This window comes from Dermacentor variabilis, chromosome 5, assembly GCF_050947875.1.
Source record: "Dermacentor variabilis isolate Ectoservices chromosome 5, ASM5094787v1, whole genome shotgun sequence".
NCBI lineage: Eukaryota > Metazoa > Arthropoda > Arachnida > Ixodida > Ixodidae > Dermacentor > Dermacentor variabilis.
The window spans coordinates 159,672,702-159,694,780 of record NC_134572.1 but is presented as its reverse complement, the minus strand read 5'-3'; the positions used below and the strand labels follow the sequence as shown (position 1 = coordinate 159,694,780).

Here is a 22,079-nt window from a genome sequence, read left to right as displayed (position 1 = left end):
GAGATGGGGTTCATCGCCCGAGCCCATTTGAGATGCAATGTTACTAGTGCTGCATTGTAACCAAAACAAAACAACAATTTTCAAAGCCCGCACGCATCTAGACAAAGCAGCCGCGCATGTCCGACAATCGAAGCATGCGATCAGGAAGTTTGCGTCCTTTCAAATTTGCAAACTTTGAACACTTAAACTAAAGGGGTGTGCGAATAGTGATATTTTCAAATTGAATTTAATTACAAATATTTGAGAAAAATGAACACCAGGTATTGAATTAAGTATACAATGTTTTCATACTTCTGAAGCAACATCAAATATGTAGCTTCTGCGGAGACCGCTTAATAAAAGAAGAAGCCGGGCTTACGTACACTGACACCTGTATGCAATACCATTCACAATGGGGCGTCCAAATAACCAAGGAGCTTGTAAATTATAAACAACTGCTTTTGAGTTATCTGGGGCAGTATGGCAATGACACTAATGAAACGAGGGAACAGCATGCTGCCAGATCCACGTACAGTGTTGTGATCGCCGAAGGACAGAAGAAGTGATGCTGTTGCGCCATACATTCTTTCTGGGGGATGTAAACATGGTGAGTGTGGCCAAGTGATAAATTGGAACAAATTCGTACATAGGCTTCCTAAAAGAGAGCCGTTTTTATTGAATGAGTAGAAATTATTGAGCAGAAGCTACCTGCCTCGTGCATTCGTTAAGGAACTGCTGCCCCTGTGCGTCAGCTGCATTTACCCTGTCAGTTATGCTGTGCGAGGACCATGTTTCTGTCTCTCGCGAAGCTCCCAACAAGTGTTTCTATCTGTCGTACGCTGATCATATTCAACAACCTTGAACAACAAATTCTCCAAGTGAATATGAATTCGTATTCGAAATTTCGGGTATTCGCGCACCTGTATTTAACACCCAAGGACCGGCCCCTACAGGCAGTCTTCACACGAAGCAGGCTCAGTAACCGAAAGAAAGAATGCAAAAAAAAAAAGGAAAAGTACTTACTTTCCGCACACAAACTGAAAAGCCAAAGAGCGACAACATGTGCGCGTCCGGCATGTAATTTGGCACAGAGCGTGCACCACACCTACAAGTGGTCGGAGCACAACCTTCGAGATTGGACGACACATGCAGCCGCACGCCACGTAACTTTGGCGGCCTTCAGCAGAGGCACAAAGGCTTCTCTGTTGCCTAGGTAACTCCCTGCGTCTCTGAAACTCCCATAGGCTTCTACAGAGCACCTCCTCACCCCTTGTAATGACTTTTACAGTACGTGCAGTGTGCGGCAACCGCAGAAAATGCACTGTTTTCTTTCTTTCTTTCTTTCCTTTCTTGCCCTGCTCCTTATTTGTTCGCTCTGCAGGACATCCTCCCCCACGCCGCATTGCATTGGCGCACCACGTCGAGAAGCGTGCCCGCTGCCTCGCTTGTCCCCGCTATTTTCCAGCACTTGTATTACTACCGGTATCTCAGCTCGCGCGGCTGCCCGTAGGTAGTCTGCTTATTATGGGAGTTTGAAAAAACTCCAGACCCTGCGGCAAAGCAGTTAAGTTATAAGTGGTCTGAGCTGAGCTTGCCTGCAAGCAAATAATTCTTTTGTTGTTACCATTGCCATCCTATGGTTGTGCGCGACTGTACTGTGGTTGTTGATGAGCGCAGTGGCTGACCCTGGATGACACGAAGTCGGGCAAGATCCGCCTACGGACCTCCTGGCTCAGTCTGTCCACAAACACGGACGACCTGGCTCTGGTTAGCTCTCCCTCTTTCGCTCTGGTCGCCCTACCGAGTGATGCCTCGTGGAGTGGCCATTTGCAATTTTCTGATGATACTTGACATGTGTTAGCTTATTTGTTGCCGATTTGACTTATGCACTTATTTTTGTGCAGTGATTGCTGGGCCAGTAGCAGTAGCCACTGCAGGCCCATTAATTAAATATGGTTAATGGCGCCATCGTATGCAGCAGGACATGCATGTATACAACAAATATTGTACGCTTTATTTTGCCAACAAGTTCACACAGAAGAGTACTTATCAGAAGCAATTGCAGTATCTATGAAGCAATATCTACAAAAATATAGATAAACATTGACTGATATGGGTGATTGAGATTGCGGAGTGCTAACAATTTCGTAAGCTGGTGTGCAAAACAAGCCCGTATTGCAACCCTCGTGGTGTGCAAAATTAATGTATGATTTATAAAAAACCACGATCTTTACTTTGAGTGGCTTGGTATTCCAAAAATACATACCAAAAGACCGTGCGAGTCTCTCACCATAAATAACGGTCGAACCTCGATGTAATACAGTTGTGCTTACAGCGAAAAACTTCATTAAATTGTGGATTCGGTTAATCTGAGGTTTTAGTTTCAGTGTTAAAAACAACTTCATAAGTTCCTGGAGTAGCCTGGCGGATATTATTTTGTTAGTAAGCAGTTATAAATCAATCACAAGAAGGTCAGGGCCATAATAGCGCGGTTATGAGCGCCAGCACGTGCGGTGCAGATTGCGCCGAGACCAATGCATCGAGGTGGCTCACGTCGTCCGAGACTTGCACATGTTGCATCGCGCGGCACCGTAAATTTTAGATGCCATGGCCAACCGTGCTTAGTGCCCACAAATTAAAAAAGAAAGCGTAAAAAGATGCAGATACTCGTAGTGAGCAAAAAAAGAAAAGGAGAAGAAGAAGAAGAAAGTCACAGTTCCGCCAGAAAGGCGGAGCATTGATGGCGATAGCAAGGAAACAACTACACAAAGTAACGTTTGTAGTTTTATCCTGGCCACGCGTGCTCTCAGGCAAACATTAACAGATCTTGCTCGATGACCACGAAGTCGCTGTCACAGTACAAGCGAACACTTCGCGTTGTGTCTCGGAAATTTCAGTTTACTTGACCGCCAACACTAGACTTGAGGGGACCCAATGCACATCAAAGCACCATACGTCTCGGCTCGGCCTTTGCACTTGCCGTGGCGGGATTACTTCCAGGATAAGGCACATGGCCCGCGCATGGATGCGCGTGCAACCCCCGCCCCCTCCCCCCATACCATCTTCCCTAGCGTGTGCTTGATCATGTTGCCACGCGTTCACTCCCTGCCCAACCCCTTGTGCAGAAGGCATCGTCAGCTCTTGTGTTTCCCCGAGCGCTGCAAGCTGCAGGGCGCCCTGCGGCCTTTGCAACTTCTTTACCAACGCGACAAATGGCGCCGCGGTGTTTCTTGCCTACCGCGTCCCAGCGTGCATGCTTTAGTGGCATTTTTGCTGCGCAAACTTTTCACTCAGAAGGACACTTGCAGTAACTTTTGCCTTGGCCGACATTTTTATAGCTTTTGCTAGATTTAAAATCTAGCCGTACAGGCTCCCGAGTACATGCTTGAAATGGCGAAAAAATTTGTTAAATCGAAACCGTGTCACGAAATTACTTTGCTAAATCGCAAAACAGAATACACGGTTTTTAATGCAACTTAGATTGCGAAATGCAAATAGTTCATTACATCACAAATTTCGCTAAATTGAGGTTCATTATATTGAGGTATAGCTGTATTTCTCGTAAGTGATAAACTAAAATTTTATAATATGTATATCACTTCCAGGTCTATTGTTGTGAGTTGGCATAATAAAGAAATGCTTGAAGTGAGGGATTTTTTTTTTCATGTGATATTATATGGCAAAGACTTTCTGGTGAACATTGTCACTTGCTTAAAAAGCTGTCTGCTATACTGTCCTTGTACTCTGACGTTGCATTACAGTGTATTTGACTTGCAAGCTACAAACTGGCTCTCCAGTGTCTCATTATATACATTTGTGACCTTTAGTTTAAAGATAAAACAAGTACATGACAGCTGTTTTGCCCAACAATTCAGTCACTAAGATTTAACACAGTTATGCTTATTGCTGTACTCGTTTGTTAGTTTTGCCTCATGGCCATTTGTGGAGCCGGTTGGTCCTGCCTAGTTGTGAAGGCTTGCCGAGTACGTACAAGTATCGTACGAGTGTCGTACGAGTATAATGTGCAGTTGTCAAGCTTTGTGTAATGGCACACGAAGCAGGTCTTGAAGCCTTTGTTTGTTCTATTCTTATTTACAGCAATTGGAAGAAGTCAGGGCCATCTCCACCAAGACAGTGCTGTCGTCAGCTGTGCTCATTGTTTTCCTTGACTCCGCAAAGCACCTTCCGGTCAGTACAGCTTTTAACTCTCCGCGTCACTAGTAGTACCACTGGAAACTGAAGCTGGCAGTGTTCAACAAGAGAACGAAATGGAGCTGGGCACATCATGTAATGCGTAGGATAGATAACCGGTGGACCATCAGAGTTACAGAATGGGTGCCAAGAAAAGGGAAGCGCAGTAGAGGACGGCAGAAAGCTAGGTGGGGTGATCACATTCGAAAATTCGTAGGCACAAGTTGGAATCGGTTTGCGCAGGACAGGGGTAATTGGAGATCGCAGGGAGAGGCCTTTGCCCTGCAGTGGACATAAAAATAGGCTGCTGATGATGATGGTGATGATGATCGCTATTGTGCTATGCTGTGCATAAATCTGAGCACTGGCTCAAGGTGGTGATGCTCTTTGGGGAGTGAGTCTGATGTTGAGCTGATGTTAAAAAGACCTTTGCACACTGTAGAGCTTTGCGTGTGCATGTTCCATAGTGAGCCACACTTCGTGGCGCAGTTTTTGTTCAGCCATGACCACTTCCCTAAACAGGCCTTGATTGATCATATAAATAAAAAATTCTAACCTGATGTGTAAATCTTAGTTGTTACTGGTTAACCTTGTACAATGACTTAATTGAAATAAGGTTGAATCGCATCAGTGTTTCAGGATTTTACTTCTGCTAATCCTTTATGGTGTCTTATCATAGCGACACATAGCACTACACGGTTGAATGTTTTGTTCTTTACTGGACAGTGCCTGAGGAATGGCCTCATCCACGAGTCTTTCAGAAATTCATAGGGTGTTTGAAAAGGAATATTTTCAAATCAAATACAAATGTTCGAGAAAAACAACCTTCAAATATCAACCTGAATATTGAATATTCCCACTTTCTAAATAAAAGTTAAATGAATAGTTTCGTGGAGTTCGTTCAGTAACAAAAGGTACAAACAGTAACAGTAACAAAAGTAACTACTTGATATTGTAATGCTGCGAACAATTGAATTGCATGTCAGGTCAACTGAGAAGCTTGTGAACGACACACAAAGTAAAGTATGATCTCTTCTGGTGCATGATGACATTGAAAGTAATAAAATAAAGGAACATCACATCCCAGATGCTTGTAATAGAGTGCAGTGCTCGTTGAAAGAGAGAAGGGCAATACTACAGCACAGCTCACCGTTTTGAAGGAATCCAAGCATAGTGAGGCTGGCTGCTCTTTCTAAATCGAGACTGCCTAGGACGAGATGTGCTTATTCAACGGCTGGTAGCTTTTGTGCACGAGCAACCTCCTCCGTGTGTTTGTTCAGAAACTCAGTTGCCTGTGCAACAACTGTGGTGTTGCTAAATCAGAATCTTTCTTTCTTTCTTTCTTATGCTTACATTGTTAAAATTATGGGGTTTTCCGTGCCAAAACCACTTTCTGATTGTGAGGCATGCTGTAGTGGAGGACTCCGGAAATTTTGACCACCTGGGGTTCTTTAACGTGCACCTAAATCTAAGTACACAGGTGTTTTCGCATTTCACCCCCATCGAAATGCAACCGCCGTGGCCGGGATTCAATCCCGCGACCTTGTGCTCAGCAACCCAACACCATAGTTATGCATACATTGTAAAGATGGGTTTCTAGCTCAGTCGATAGAGCATGAGACTCTTAATCTGAGGGCCGTGAGCTCGAGCCCCAAGTTGGATGCCAGTTACGTAGAGATGGGTTTGCGCAAGGCTCCCGCTACTAGTCACGGTCAGGAAAGGGCACGATGCTCCTCGACTCCGCAATGCATAAAGGTGCTACGGCAGGGTTTGTCGACTCTCCGACACCGTGCAAGAAAGGCTTCAGGGTCAGATCAGCAACAAGCATGGGTTTATTCGCCCAAGATATAGCACAATGCAACAATCATGGCACTTACAGGCAAAGGCTCACCGCAAGACTGATAGAGTACGCGTGCCTGCTGTGCTATGGCTAACCAGGTAGCTGTCCACCAAGCACAACAATGAGAAGTTGCGGAGGCAAACATCCCACATAACCACCTCGTTGCGGGCCTGTGAACATCTGCCACGGCAATGAAGCACTTAGCAAAAGAGAGCTTCACTGGAAAGGGTGCCCCGGGGCCACCAATTTGAGGTCAATCAAGGCATGTCCCGGTGATGTTTGCTCATGTGGTGACTCGATCCTGGGAGGGAGAAGCACAATTTCTGCAGGAAATCAGCTCCGATGTGCTAGCTGCGCCCGCCATGTTGCCGTTATGGCAGCGGTTCCTGGAGATCGAGCTAAGCACAACGTCCCAGTTGGGGGACGAGGCACAGGAACACACCTCGATTCCCGCAACAAAAGCAAATTCAGAACAAGATTGCCTTGGGAGATGCAGCTGAATGCCGAGGGAATGCCTGACTTGGTCGTGCTACCCTTATTGCCCAGACGAGTCTCCGTTTGCATTTATTTTGCACTATAGACTGCAAGTGTTGTTGTCCCTTATAATATTCGAACTGCACGAATATTTGACATCTTCGAATAGAGAATTCTCGAATTAAGCATGAATCAAACAGCAAAGACTATTTGATACATATTCGAAATTTAGAATATTTGCACACCCCTAGAAATTAGCACAAACAGCCACGAAGCTGCAGGAATTTGTTACGGTAAAGAAAGTTCCCTCTATTCTTTCCTCCAGCTTGTGCTTACCTCAGTGCTGATCTTCTCACCCTGGTACGCTCTTCCCCTACTTTCTAATGGCGATTTCATTAATTACTTTACATATACTATGTACTTTTCTTCAACATGGAAACTATGCTACACGCTTGGAAGCAGTGGTCTCGCATGCTGTCTCTGTTGACACCACCATGTACCATAAAATTTTTCTTTCTTTATTAGATCAGTGGTAGAAAGCTGACACTTGCTGCAGGAACTTGTTACGCTAAAGAAAGTTCCTTCCATTCCCTCCAGCTTGTGCTTACCTCAGCACTGATCTTCTCACCCTGGTATGCTCTTCCCCTAACTTCCTAATGGCCATTTCATTAATTACTTTATATATACTGCATACTTTTCTTAAAAAATTTAATTATGGGGTTTTACATGCCAAAACCACCTTCTGATTATGAGGCACGCCATAGTAAAGGACTCCAGAAATTTGGACCACCTGGGGTTCTTTAACGTGCACCTAAATCTAAGGAATGCTTTTCTTCAACATGGAAACTATGCTATACTCTTTGAAGCAGTGGTCTCACATGTTGTGTCGCTGTTGACACCACCATGTAATATAACATTTCTTTTTTTTTATATCAGTGGTAGAAAGCTGACACTAAATCAGTTGAGCCTTTTTTTTTCAAAATTCTTTATTTTTTGTTCGTTTTGTGGAAAAAGTTTGATTATTGGTAGAGTAAAGTAAGGCCATTGAACTTCACACTGAAACATTGGTGCAGACCCATCGCTTTGACTCGACAGATTTCCCGACTAGTTTCCCATACCTTGGGCACATTTGTCAGAGGAATATTCTCTAGACTTGCTAGACCGAGTTTGGTTCCTTGAGAATGTTTGGTAATTCTCGTTCACTGATAAACACTGAACTGGGCTCAAGAACAGGCCACGAAAATCCGTTATTTCACAGAGATCTGGTGCAGGAGCTTTTGGGGGGACGTTGTCACATGCATTTCATGGGTTCAGAACCACGCTGCCGCCGGTTACCCACCAGCTATTGAAAGGGGTACGGGCGTCTCCTGGCCCGATACTCGGCTTTCTTTAGGAGTGAACTAGTTTGGGGAAGGAGTGCGAACCATGCAAATCCTGTCAAACCCTGTGGGCTTAACAAAACCCCGAAAAAGGGGGGTCCAGGCTGCTTCTATGGCTGCAGTTTCCCATGTGGTATCCCAAAGCACCTGTTAGGCGGGGACACTCTTGGGTTGCATCTTTGCAGCTTTTCTGATTTGCCAAGCCTCCTATCACAGTAAAAGATGGTCACCCAACTGATCGCGGCTGAAGACCAAGGAGTGACTTGCTTGCTGTGGCTGATGTTCATAGTGGCCAGTGCAACCTGCCCATTGCCACACCAAAATGTCTTGCCATTGGTTGCTGTTCATGTCTTCTCACAACGCCATCGTCATGTAAAATAGGTGTCCTGCTCCTGCATTTCCAATTGATTTAGCAGCTTTGCAACTGCAGTCACGTGGCTGAAAAATTGAGCAGCAAGCAGCTGACCGAAAACAGTCGCCTTTTGCTCATAGTGACCATTTGCGACCTGTCGCTTTGCAACCATCTTGGCCGCGCTACCTCTACGAGTTGCCAGTGTGAATCAGCTCTATGAGTGCATGCTTTGCTATTGCAAAAGTGTAATTTACTGATGCAGCTTAAGTTAATACTGATCTTTAGTGTCGCTTTAAATGATATCACCGAGTAGTAACCAGGACGGCTGACATTGGTGCCAGGTGGAGAGAGTGTTGACTTGTCGTGATTCAGCCAGCATTAATTAATTAATGTTTTACTGGTAAAATGCAGTTGGTTGCACGCTTACGGTATGGTCACAGCATTTCCAGCAGGCTGTGCAGGAATATCATATGACATTAAGTGAGGCCGAGTCACCTGACAGCTGAGAGAGTGGACTGGACTTTAAGGGGTTTGTTGTTGGTGTTAGCGTAGACAAACATAGTGTGTAGAAATGCAGCATAAAATTAATGCTATCAGCTGCTTAGCCAGCTAATTTATTACTGCTGCTTTTCTTTTATTGGTCGGTCACATTTTACAGTTGTCAGACATTGAATAGTTTCAGAAAAGCCGTCAAGCGCTGTACATTGGCTCCATGCTATCCCCCATGGCACACATAATTCGTTGTCTGCCTTTGTGGGCATGTACACCAGTCACTTGGACCCGGGGTTACATGAAAAAGAAAAAAAAAACAAATTTTCTCAGTAACTCTGCATGTAACCTAGATCTGACAAGCACATTGCAATGTTTGCACTGCCAACTCTAAACTGCGGTCTTCAGTTCCAGGTTGCATGCTAAGCCATCAAGGAAATAAAGATTTTTTTTGCAGAACCCACAGTCCACACACTTTTGATCACGGGTGCACTTTAGCGGTCGCCACTTGTTATTTAATCAGTTAATCATAAACGATATCTGGCCCTTGCACCATAACACACCATGCATCATCATCATCACCATCATCATCGTCGTCATCACTTGTTTAGAAGTCCTGCATAAGCATCAATGTTCTGATATTCTTTCAAGTAAGTCTAGCCTAGAACTGGCGCATTTTCTACAGGCAGCAACCATTTGGGCTTTTCACGCAGTGTCCTACGGTGGTGCAAAACTGCACTTTCTGAACAACTTGTGTTTGTGATAGGACATGAGGATTAGCATCCTTATGCTAGTGGGGCCAGTGCTTGTGCTGTTGTTGAACCTAGACTAGATAACTGATTACAATCAATAATCTAATCTGATTTCAATGACGCAATGTTTGAGGCTGTGGCATGCAAAATCAGTGATGACGATGAGCCCCAATAAACAGGAATACATTTTTACTCAGCAGAAGGCCCTAGCTGATGGTCATTCCTTGGCAGATAAACCTCCCGGCTTCCTCATGCCGGCCGCGCGTGATCTGAGCCACGTGCCCGCTTTGTTTCCTAGGCAATGGCCTGTCTCTAGCCAGGTGCCATTCCCCTCATCTTCCATGACGTAGACGCTGCGGCAGGAGGCTCCCCCTCTAGTGACGGAGCCGTGCAGGTAGCCGGAACGATACTTTGAGGAGTTTGGGTCGGGGTGTTGGGAGTTTAAGCGTGTTTGATGACTGACGAGGATCAACTGCCTCAGGGCTAATTAGTTTTTCCAGTGACTGAGGGAGTCGGTCTTCAACCAAGGTGGGTTTGAGGCAGTCAATAGAGATAGTGTCCTGTAGGCCATTTAAGTCCTTGGTGAAATGCTTGTCAGCACGATAAATGACGCAGTATGGATTATCGTAAGGGTGTTGCAGGGACTTCTGTACAGAGTCACAGCGGACGAAAACATAAGAGGATGTTGCCAGCTCTTTGGGAAGATGCAGTGCGGTGCAGTGCTGGCAGCATGGCTCAGGAGCACGAATTGTACGGAAAGGAGCTCGCAGCCTGTTTATGTGGTTGGTGGGGTAAAGGCATGGTGATGAAATGGTAGGGTGGAAGAACTCCTCCGGAAGGTGTAGTGGTGCTCCAAAAACCATCTCGGAAGGCGACAGCGCAGATCCTACTTCAGTGTAGCCCGAAAACCAGTGGTAGTGATGTGGACCAGTGAGTGGTGTGAGGCTGCACCCTTAGCAAGGTCTTGATGTAGCGGTGAAAATGTCCAACAAGACCATTGGTGATGGGTTGATATGCCATGGTGCATATGCGAGAAGTGCCTAGGAGGGTCAGCAGGTTATTGAATAGTGCCAATTCAAACTGGCGTCCTCTCTCGGTTGTAATAGTAGATGGTATGCCGTATCAAGAAACCCAGCCTGCAACAAACGCATTTGCAATGGTTTCAGTGCGGATGCCACCCGGCATCTGTACTGAAGGAAAGCTTCTGGCCATCGGGTAAAGCGATCTATGCAGGTTAGAAGGTGGGTGTTCCTGTTTGATGGCTGCCATGGCTCCGAAATGTCAATGTGTACCTTGTCGAATCATTCAGATGGTGGAGTAAACAAGCTAAAAGGTGCCCTTGTGTGTCGGTGAACTTTTGATTGTTGGCATACTAGACAACCACGTGCACAGGCACGTGGGTCCTTGTTGATGCCCGGCCAGACAAAACGTTGTGTCACCAGATGTTGCATGGCCCGGATTCTAGCGTCGGATAGATTGTGAAGGGCATCAAAAACGGTGCGCCAGAAATTGAGTGGAACTACTGGACATGGGGTGCACATGGAGACATCGCAAAGAATGGGGACGGCACAAGGTGGAAAGTGGAGATATCGCAGATGTAAGGTGCCAGGTTTTCCACGAAGTGCAATTACCTCTGTGTCGTCTTGTTGCTGGGCATAAAGTGTGGAGAAGTCAATGCCAACCGGGTTGTTGTCTGTAGTGATGGAAGAGGCACAGTGCGAAAGTGCAGCCACTGCGACATTGTCCTTTCCGTGCACCTGCCGTATGTCCATGGTGAATTCTGCAATGAAGAGAAGATGGCATGTTTCCCATGGTGAAAATTCAATAGAATTCGACCGGACGGCAAAGGTCTGTTTTAGTGTGGAACTCTCGACCCTCCAGGAAGTATTTGAAGCGATGTACAGCCATGTACATTCCGAGGAGTTCTCCTCCGTATGTACTGTATGGAGTCTCCGTGGATGAGAGCTTCCGAGAAAAGAATGCAAGGGAATGCAATCACAGCTGAGGATGGGATGACACTGACCTTTGCACCAGTATCCACGAGAAAACGCAGGTCCGTGGTTTTGTCAGTCACAAAGAATAAGCGGCTGTCTTTGGCACGAGCACCACTCGCCGCTTCTTGTGGTGCTGCAGGGAGTTTCCCTGAGAACTACAGGGTGCTGTGCACTTTCCCGCTGCATTACCGAAGCTACGATGGTACCAGCATTCGCCTTGCCTTGATGAGGATGGCGAGCGGCTGTGCGAGAAAGAGTGGCGGTACGACGAAGAGAGCTGGCATCGAGTAGATAGAGCAGCGATCCTGTCTGACAGTTTGCAGCTCTCCTTGTGGAATTCATCATGCAGGCTTTGCACGGCGGGCAAGAGTGGCACAGTGGATGCATCTGAATGTTCCACAAGTGAAATCGTGGGACTTGATGCATGCTTCTATGACGGAGTTGGCAAGTTGGGATAGCTGGGGCACGGGCAGACTGCTAGCGGTCTCCATAACCATGCAGACGGAGATGGGCAAACGTTGTAGGAACAATTCTCGAAGCAAACTTTGATTGAAGGAGGTTGCCTTGTCTCCAAGGAGCAGTTGAAAACAACGCAGGAGCTGCAAAGGTTTTCGATACCCGAGCTCTTCAGTTTGGAGAAACTGCTGTAGCCGTCGCTGTTATGAGATTGTCGTGCTTTTGTGGAGTTCGCTCGTGAGGATGTCAGAAGGGTCTGCCGCCGGGGGTTGAAGGATCAGGTCGCGAAGCTCAGTGGCAATCTCAGGCGGCAGCGAGGATACAAGATGGTTGAATTTTTGAGTCTGCGATGTGATTTGCGCAATGGCGGACTGGCTGTTTACTTGAGTGATCCAGAGTTGGGGGTCCGCTGGGCAGTACTGGGGTAACCTCAGCGAAAGAGCAGCCACGTCGCGCTGTGGTGCAGCGTTTGTTAGGTCGCTGTCATCAGTGACAGTGGTTCTGCGCTGATGATTGGAAGCATTGCGGTTATCATAAGCCATGTCCAATGTCTGTGGTCACCAATCTTGTGGCGTGACAAATGAGTGATGACAGGGAGCCACAATGAACAGGAGCATATGTTTACTCAGCAGAAGACCCTAGCTGATGGCCATTCCTCAGCGGATAAATCTTGCAGCCTCCTCGCGCCGGTCGCGCGTGATCTGAGCCGCGTGCCTGCTTCACTTCCTAGGCAATGGCCTGTCCCTAGCCAGCCGCCGTTCTCCTCACCTTCCTCGACGTCGATGCTGCTACGGGGTCATTGGCTAAAAATTTCACTTCTTTCTTTAGTAATATTGGGCACTGTTGAGGATCCTCGTTTGCGAAGCAGACTGTATGCTAGAATGTTTTGTATGGACAGCTGTTAGTCAATCATGGTAACTTACATTACTAGTGAAAGCAGATGGCCATTAGCAAATTATTTTTGTGAACAAAAACCTTTGGGAATTTAGCGGCCTTTGAGTATTTGAACAGGGTCGGAGTAAAAGATTTAAATATGAGTGCTGCATTAACGTGTGTTGACTGCATGTTATCTATTTGTTAATCGACAAATTAAAGCCTGTCTGCATGATTTGAGTTCATACATGTCAAAAGAGCTGCACTGCCAAATTTTTGTCGCATTTTCATTGTGGGGTCTACAGCAGTGATTTGCATTTTTGTTGGTGACCTTGTTATGTGCATGAGCATGTACGTAAAATTTAACGAGCTGCTCGTTTCATTTACTTATAGGACATCTGCATGATTAACTTCACCTGTGAAGTGTAGTGAAAAATACAGCCATTTCCTCTATCACGTTAAGGTTATCTGTGGACTAGTAATTAATGCTTAATGAATTGTTCAGATCAGTATTAATGCTCTGAATAAAGAGAAATCAAGCATGCACACACGAAAAAAAAAGAAAGCAGACCATTGTATAGCCATTCTCTTCAATATTTTTGGTAGATAGGCAAATTACCTGTCATCATTTGCTCTTTGTTTCGCCTGTCTCATTAAGGTGTTCTAATTGTCGCCGTGCTGCTTGAGCAGTGCTGCCAACCTCTGGAGCCATTTTTACATTAACTGTAGGGAGGTCTAGGAAAATGTCCCTAGAATAGTGCAGATTTTTTTAATGAACTTGTACTTCTGTGTTTCTGGGGTTTGCGTAAAGTTATGATTTTTTATGCAGAATAATAGCTGATCTTATAGTTCAATTTCTCGTCACTCATTTTCAAGCATTTAATTGTACCGATATAATTTCAAAAGTATTCTAAAATGATGCCACGAGCCATGTGCAGGCATGCTTTGAAGAGCATTTGTTCACACAAAGCTTGATGAATGGAAAGGAATAAAAGAAAACATCTCTTAAGTATGTATCTCCTATGCCTTTGAAGTGTAGAGACAGTTAGCATTCTCTATGAACTTTCACGACATCGATAAAAAAATGTAGTAAGAATTAAAATGCATTCACATAAACAATAAAGACATTGACATAGGAAATAGTCTAGATTTAACACTTAGTAGCCATGGCTTGAAAGCTCGGTGCAATGTTTTCAAAGTTCCCTAGGTTAACATTAATCTCCCTCTTTTTTCTAAACAGTGCTCAAAATCCATAAATCTAGGGAAATTCCTTTAGGGTTGGCAACACTGCTCTTGAATTCGCCTGTGTGTGTTCTGTTCATTTGTGCGTGTAATGTTTGCATTGTAACGGCCATGTGAATAACTGTCTTGGCCCTGCAGAGTGTCAATTTGATCCCTCAGACTACCACATTTCCAAGGAATCGGTTTGCCAAGACTCGCGTAAGTGCGCGTCCAGGAAGTGAGTAAGGCCGTACGAAAGAAACGTGCTTCGTGTTGTCGTCGTCATGGGGCTTTCTCGTGTGGGGCTTGTGGTATAGTTTCGTGAAGTCATTGCAGGGCTGTGTTTGGTGCTTGTGGTTGAGCGTGTTGTCGTGTCTGGTGCTATTTGACGTGGTCCTTAGCTGGAAAAAAAAAAGAACTGTTGCTTCTCTTGCTTTTCTTGCTGTCAGACTGATCTTTCTTCTTTCTTTTGTGAATTACATGCTTTATTTGTCACTCATTAAGGGAGTACTGACACAAAATGTTTGTCTAGTTTTCTTTTTTTTTTTGCTAAGCAGCTACTAACCTTATAACGAGGCTTCTAGTCTTCAAACAAGCAACAAATGATGATTTATGCTATCTTTTAATGTGATGAATTCAAAATGCACACTAAATGGGGCAATGCTGTGAGCACGTTGACAAAACAAGTTGCAGTTTCGCCTGAAAAGCGAAGCATCGTTTGCGATAGCAAATTATGAGACAGCCATATAAAGTAAGGACAGTAGCTTTATCGGCCGCATAATCTCGTTAACATTCACTGACTAATTAAATTGACAGGCATGGTGTCCCACCCACGCACAAGCAAACAAGAACACATTTCACTCAATGACCATGGACACTAGAAGCGTACGGTGAGGGACTACTTGGTATGACATTATGAGAACAATGAAAAGCTGCGCAAAAAAGAACAAGACAGAGAAAGAACCACACGACACAGGCACGACACTGCGCCTGTGTCGTGTGGTTCTTTCTCTGTCTTGTTCTTTTTTGCGCAGTTTTTCTTTGTTCTAATAAGACCATGGACACTCGCTCTCAGAACACTAGCGTCAGGATGAGCTTCAGCAGCAGGGAGCGAATTGCCTTTCGTGCTGCATTTCTCGCTTCAATGCGAAATAAGCGGTGAGAACACAGTGCACAGGAAGCCATCAGCCCTTGGTGTGCCTAGACTTTGTACCCATCACAGATGGTTTTCTAGATAGGGCCCATGTGGCTCACTCAGATGCTGCTGCAGTAGAATGTAGAACGATATCACGTCACCTCTACCGTCGATTTTGTGATTTAAAAAGCAGGCCCATCAACGCATGTGTTAGCATACTGCACTGCTTCCGGCATGCATTTTGAACTGGTTGCATTAAATAGGATATAATTAATTATTTGTTGCACATTCAAGGAATTCTTGCACTATACCGTCATTACAGAATCAGCAACCATCTAATAAAGAAAGAGAGGTACAAATTTTTTGTGCAAGTACTTCTTGAAAGCTTTAGGCTTATTTTTTAGTTCCTTATTTATGATTACTGTGTCCCTGTTTGCAAGGTCTTCAATGAGTAATTAATACATTAGCCCAAAGTGCAATATGCAAAACAGCAGGCATGTAAGACCTTGACATGACAGTACAAACAAAATTAATCTGTGTCGTTTGTAAAGGGGAATGAATCTTGCATTACATCTTTACAAAGGTTAGCAGGCAGAGTAATTTGTCATCAAAGTACATTTGGACAGCATGTTCATTAATAAGTAGGGGCGTGCGAATACCGAATAGTAGATTTCAAATCGGATATTGAATCGAATATCAGAAAATTTAGCACAAACGTTTATGCTCACAAATTTTGTGCACAAAGCACGGCGCTGCACGTGCTGAAGATACTACTCACATTATGTAACAAGAATGTAGCTGGCTATCAGTAACTTAGGCGCATAGGTATCGAGATGTATAGTAAACTCTACTTTTATTGAAGGGAACATCAAATTAGTATTAGAGCACTGATAACAATTGAGTTCGTATATGAAGGTCTGTAAAATATCTTTTTATTGATAAAACTTCCGTCGAATAGAATTAAGTGCTTTGTTACCTCTGAAGCTGCGAAAATAGTGAAGTTGTCCTAAGCACCAATGGGGCTTTCAGTTTAATAGTAGGTCATATATATACTGCACTTAATGGCAACCCTCTATTGCTTAGAAAGCATTGCTTAGCCATTTTCTTCCAGAAAACGGGCAGCTTTCTTTCCCATATTTGTGACAGGTGGTTTCTATGGGTTATCGTCAGGTGGTTATAAGGACAATCTGCACTACACGCTAAAGCTGGGAATGCACACCACGTTGCTTGGCACCGCTCTGCAGGGTCATTGGTACCGACTGCAAAGATTTTTCAAATTGGGAGGCCCACTGCAAGTTTGCATGATGCCAGCAGGCCGGCAACTACTGCAAGCACGTGTTCGAAGTTCGTCTGCATGCTCACATGTGGGCAGGGAGCTCCCAATTGCATGAATCAACGATATGATCAGCGCGCCTTCCGGTGTCCGATCAGCCCGATCTTCGCACATGCTTCCATACTTTCCATGCGCGCTGCTTTTGCTGTTCTCTCAGTCCACTTATCGATCGGTCCAGTCGACCTGGTCAAACTTTGTACCGATGAGATTGTATGTGTCAAGGCATTGGCCACGGCCCGTTCATTCGCAATGGAATGTTTGAGAAACTGAATACTTGATACTCGATTCGTGAATCAAATTATTCAAACATTGGCTATTCAGCTCAAAATGGGAGTATTCGCACACCCCTTACACTAACAAGTCATTTTAAGAGAAAGGTTTATTTCGGGACCTCCCATTCAAATACATTGGAATGGAGAAACCGTTTTTCTCGGTAATCATTGTACCAGTTTTGATGAGGTTTGTGGCATTTAAAGGGAAAAGTGAAAATCTAGCAACTGTAGAAAGTGGATTTTCAATTTATGCCACAAGTTCATTTTAGCTGTTGGAAACTGCAATATTTCAGAAAAACGAAGCTAACAACTTTATGGCTCTGGCACCTAACAATGAAGGATAATGTCACAATTCTGTAAACTGCACCTAATAATGCATCTAAGAGGACAAGCTTGATGTGATGTGACAAATTTGATACACCACTATCAAATACACCTCTAATTTCCAAGTAGGACTTTTCGTTAACCCTTGTAAAGATTGTAAAACGTAAGCTGAAAATTTATGTGTCAGATTTCTCTGCTTGAAACGCTGTAACATGTGCTGTTTGCAGAACTGTGATGTCTGTTTTTGGTGCAGAGTCAAAAAAATTTGTTAACATTGTGCTTATATATATATTTCTTAAATTACTGATTAGTGGCAATTCTGGTCAAGAAATTTGAGGCCCTAAATCAAAATTCTGCTGCCTCAAGTTCCTAGAACTTAACTCACTCTCAAAGGCATCAACTTTAACGAAAAATCAGTCCAGCAGTTGTCTCATAACAACATTTATGCATTCTGCATGTAATAATTGAGTGGAGTAATATGAGTTGTCTCTGAGCTAGAGCCTCCTATTAAGAGGAAGCTTTAGCTCGAGTGCTCCTATCTAAATACATGTAAAAGGAGAATTCGTTTTTCTCGGCAACCACTGCACCAAATTTGACGAGGTTTGTTGCATTTAAAAGAAAAACTTAAAATCTAGTGACTGTTGGTTTCGGATTTTTGAGTTAGGTCGTCAATCTTTTATTAAAAATTGGTGAAAATCGTAAATTTTCAAAAAACGAAACTATCAAGTTTACAACTCTGTAACTCAACCACTAAAAATGATAATACAATTCTGTGAATCGCATCTAATAGTACGTCTAAAGCGGACAAAATTGATATGTTACACATGAATGTAAAAAAATTTAATCATAGGGAAATACAACTTTTGCAAAACCATTGTAACTAACGCAACAAATTCACGTAAGATGTAAAATGACATATTGAATTTGTCCGCTTTGAATGATCTAATGGATGCCGTTTACAGAACCGCGATATCAGTTCTTGATGCAGAGCTATAAATTTGTAAACTTCGTGCTTCTATTTTTTTCAAACGGTCAAATATTTGAAAATCGTTTTAAGAAAATTCAAGTCCTAAATCGAAATTGCGCTTCCAACAGTCACTAGAATTTAACTTTCTCTTTCAAATGCAACAAATCTCATCAAAATCGGTCCAGGGGTTATCTCATAAAAACGTTTTTGCGTTTTACATGTATTTGAATAGGCCGCGTCGGAGTTGGGCCCGAGCTAAAGCTTCCTCTTAAGCATGCACTGAAATCTACAAATGTGTTGCCCTTTTACACAATGCATGTAACCTGCACGCTGCTTTTGATTATCGGGAATATTTGCTTCCTTTCTTTTTTCCTCATTAAACATGGGAGAGGCTTTTTGTGTTTCACTTGACTTAAACTTTCCTGAACGAACACTAAAAAGAAACACTGAACCAATTTAAACCAAGAAGGTATTCTTCCAAAAGTTTATTTTCGTAAGCTTCATAGTAAGAGGCTGATTACTAGGAGAAAGGAAGTGGGGGGACGCCCGAACTTCGATTTTTTAAAAACTTTTGCCTTGAAACCCCAGCACTGGTAGGTCAGTATGGCATCATAGATTTCAAAATTGTCTGCTCATATTTTTGCCATTCTGACGCAGTAAAAGTTCTTGAAACTGGCCATGTTTCCGTCTGGCTCCAGTACAATACAATGTACTTCAGCTTTTATGATAGCAATTAACTCAGCTAGGCCCAAGCATACATCATCAAAATTTATGACATCATTGCGAGGGTACGTCGAGTCAGCATTGCCACCTGCCTTTCACTTTTGCATAACTTCTGGCTTATTAAAAGCTATTCTCGCTTAAACATTGGCTTTTCTCTGGTATTCTAGGAAGGTGATTTACTAATACAGCTCGGCTTACATATCTCTTTAGTGTCCCTCTAACGTGGACCTTGTTGCAAATTTTAAAAGCTCTAAAAGGCGGTGATGTGATTTGCAAAAAGCCCTTCCCAGCAAGTGTTAGGAAGAACAGAGAACTTTTGTTTTGTCTTCACTGTTTTACTTCAAGCACTCGTCTTCTGTTTCTCTAGAGAGGAGTACGCATAGCGGACCCTTTGTTAACGTCATTGGGACAATTGTCACCCTGCACTGGACGTGGAAAACAGGGACAAGGAAAATTGCTCTGTGCGTCTTTTGGGCACCTTAACCCATTGGCCACCGAATTGGAATGAAGCAGTGCATGGCCCCACCGTTTTGATTATTCTTGCCTCACACATGCACACCACCTAAACTTCTGCTGCAGCGCTCGTTATGCACAGAGTCTGCGGTAATGAACGCTGAAAATATGCAAATGGATAAGTTTTGTTCACAACATGAAGCTGCACTACGTTCAGCTCAGAACCGTAACTGTCAGTCAACAGATTCGCTTTTTGTGTGGTAAAGCTTGAAAACACCAGGCATGTGACGAGTAGCTTCACAATTTTCATACTTTCACCTGTCGTCCTTTTTTTTTTTCCTCCTTGCACTGCACAATTTGCACTGACACGATGGAGTTGGTTTGCAAGAGTTTGGTGGAATCTGTCATTGCACCCACAGCGCTGCTTGAAGACGCGTAGGTGTTGGAATGAACATTATGACTGTGCAAACATTCTAAAGATATCAACAAAAAAATGTTTAAAATCAAAGCACTGTGAAATGGACACTTAGCGCCACCTGCCGATGACATTACCAAACTTTTCCAATGTATATTGGCTGTCATGCCATCTACGAATAGGTTTTTAAGCCAGCAGTGCATCCCACCTGGCACGTTGCTGGGATGACAATGTGGCTCCTGCTTTTTTGCATCCAGCGATTCGCCGGCTTTGGCAACCAATGGGTTTAGACTGATGAGGTAGCTTTCCCTCAGGAGCTCCTATCTAGATACATGGAAATGGAGAAATAATTTTCCTTGGTAAGCACTGCACCGAATTTTCTGCAGTTTGTTGAATGTAAAATAAAAGTTTAAAATCTACTCCCTTTTAAGAGTAGATTTTAAGAGGCCATAAATGTTTTTACTGGTATCATTGAAAAAAATTTTTTCTTAAATAACTGATGCATCTGTCGACAGCAGAGGCAACCTATGAAGAACAGCTGAGTAGGGTGCGTAGTGTGGCCTGTTCGTACGCCAGGCCATAAAACATAAGAAAGCTGAGTAAAAATGATCAGAACAGAGATAAAAAGGTGGAGCACAAATGGTGCACTTATAATAATTGTTAGCTTATGCACGAGTTAACATTTGACACCTCCACTTAAACTGTGTCAACCACATCTGACCGAACGAAATTTCGTGCGCAGATGTAAAGACATGCATTTGTAATCGGTCAGCGTAACAGACAGCACTGCATCCCGAATTTCAAATAGTGTGTGCTTGTTACTGGGAAAGGAACGATAACCCTGGAATGTGAGCTTCCGGAAGCACACCAGATTTTAAGTGCATGGCTTTAGGTCTGTGTCTTGACTCATTATCTAATATGCTCACTGATAAACAAGGGCAAGTTTCTGGAGCAAGCGTAACACATGAAAGTTTGATCAAGTCAGATATAGTTGTGGTGATTTGGTGCAGGCGTAACGTGTTACTTTGCAGTTAAACTAACGGCTGTCAAGCTTAGTGCTTGTCCTGTCACCTTCATCATCTCTGTCATCTTTTACAGCAAAGCCGTTAAGACGGAGTTCCACAACAGGTTTTTTTTGCAGTGAAAGCTGGCATGCAATGGCGCGATCGATGTCACGTGCAAATGCAATATAATGTGTGTCAGAGCGCTGAATTTGCTTCGAAATGGGAAAATCAGTTACCTTAAAATAAAAGTTCTCTTGCAATATCCTATTCAAATGGACGACAATTTATATGCATAGTTTTTTCTTTACTAGTAAAGTAATTTTTGTTTTTCGTGTTGCATTATACTAGCTCCACATTGGAGGTCAGCTAAGTGTTTGTACGGCTGCCCGTGCTCAGAATGCGGCATTTTGAATGCACTAATCGGGCGAGAAATAGTATTTCCAAAGGGTGTGCGAACTTGCCTGTGCAGCTTTGCTGTCTCTGAGGTATCAGTTGTCAGATTGCCATACATCTGCGAAGGGTATTTCATGCGGGTTCTCATTTCTAATCACATGAAAAGAGGTGCAGCTGCCTAGAATCTGGTGTGATGTACAAGCACTGAATTTTGTTCGAGATTGTAGCAGTGGCAGCTGGTATGTGCTGCGTATCTGGTTAAGTGAAGTGAGTTGATGTAACTACTAGTGAACAAAATACATGTGCATACACGTTCAAGTGCAGGGAAAATAAAGGGGGTACAGAAAGGGAGGTGGTGCAAAAAAGTCTAACAAGAAGGACAACACAACAGTGTTTGTGTTGTCCTATCTCACTTGTCCGCACAAAGCTCAAGTTTTCCTCACTAGCCGGGAATGACAAACATAACTACTGCCAGAAAATATTGATGTCGTACAAAGGCACCTCGTTTGTCTGCGTTATGGCTTTTTCCCTTGGTGGAAATATTACGACTATGAGCATGTTTTGCATAAGTTCAGTGTCACTTCACTTGTAGTGCACCGAAAATATTGTGATCATGTGTTTTTATACAAAATATGCACGTACAGGTCTCACTCGAGAACTAGACATTGGCATTTGTTTTTCCTGTGCCACTACCAGGCTCGCAAAACCATAGCATTTTTTACGTCCGCAACTCATGCAACCTCAGCCCCATAATACGCGTCCTAACTCAGCACAGTGTTTTACATCTTGACATCTTTATTTTTTGTCCATTTGTTTGTACTTTACCTGATTTTTTTATGCCTTATTTGAGTTTCCGAAAAATTTGTGCTTTTAGTTTGTTATCTATCTTAAATTTTATTCGCTGCCCCATTACTAAGGCCTCTTGCTGTTCACTGGCTCTTAGCAATAATACAGTGAAGGAATGAATGAATGCCTGCTTTTCTGTACTAAATTTCTGTACTAACTTTCTCAATTTCCAGTTGTTCTGATAAGAGGTAATTCGCTGGTGTATGCATGCAAG

The 22,079-nt window shown here is 43.6% G+C and overlaps 1 protein-coding gene across 1 annotated transcript in view; it reads left to right on the top strand.

Annotated features, from left to right (window-relative positions):
• The window catches only part of Esyt2 (extended synaptotagmin-like protein 2), an 82,443-nt gene that overhangs the window by 32,753 nt on the left and 27,611 nt on the right, over positions 1-22,079 (top strand). The window contains exons 13-15 of the mRNA XM_075693670.1: positions 1,657-1,746; positions 4,078-4,167; positions 14,160-14,219. Coding sequence (XP_075549785.1) covers positions 1,657-1,746; positions 4,078-4,167; positions 14,160-14,219 — 240 coding nt within the window. The remainder of the gene's footprint in view (positions 1-1,656; positions 1,747-4,077; positions 4,168-14,159; positions 14,220-22,079) is intronic.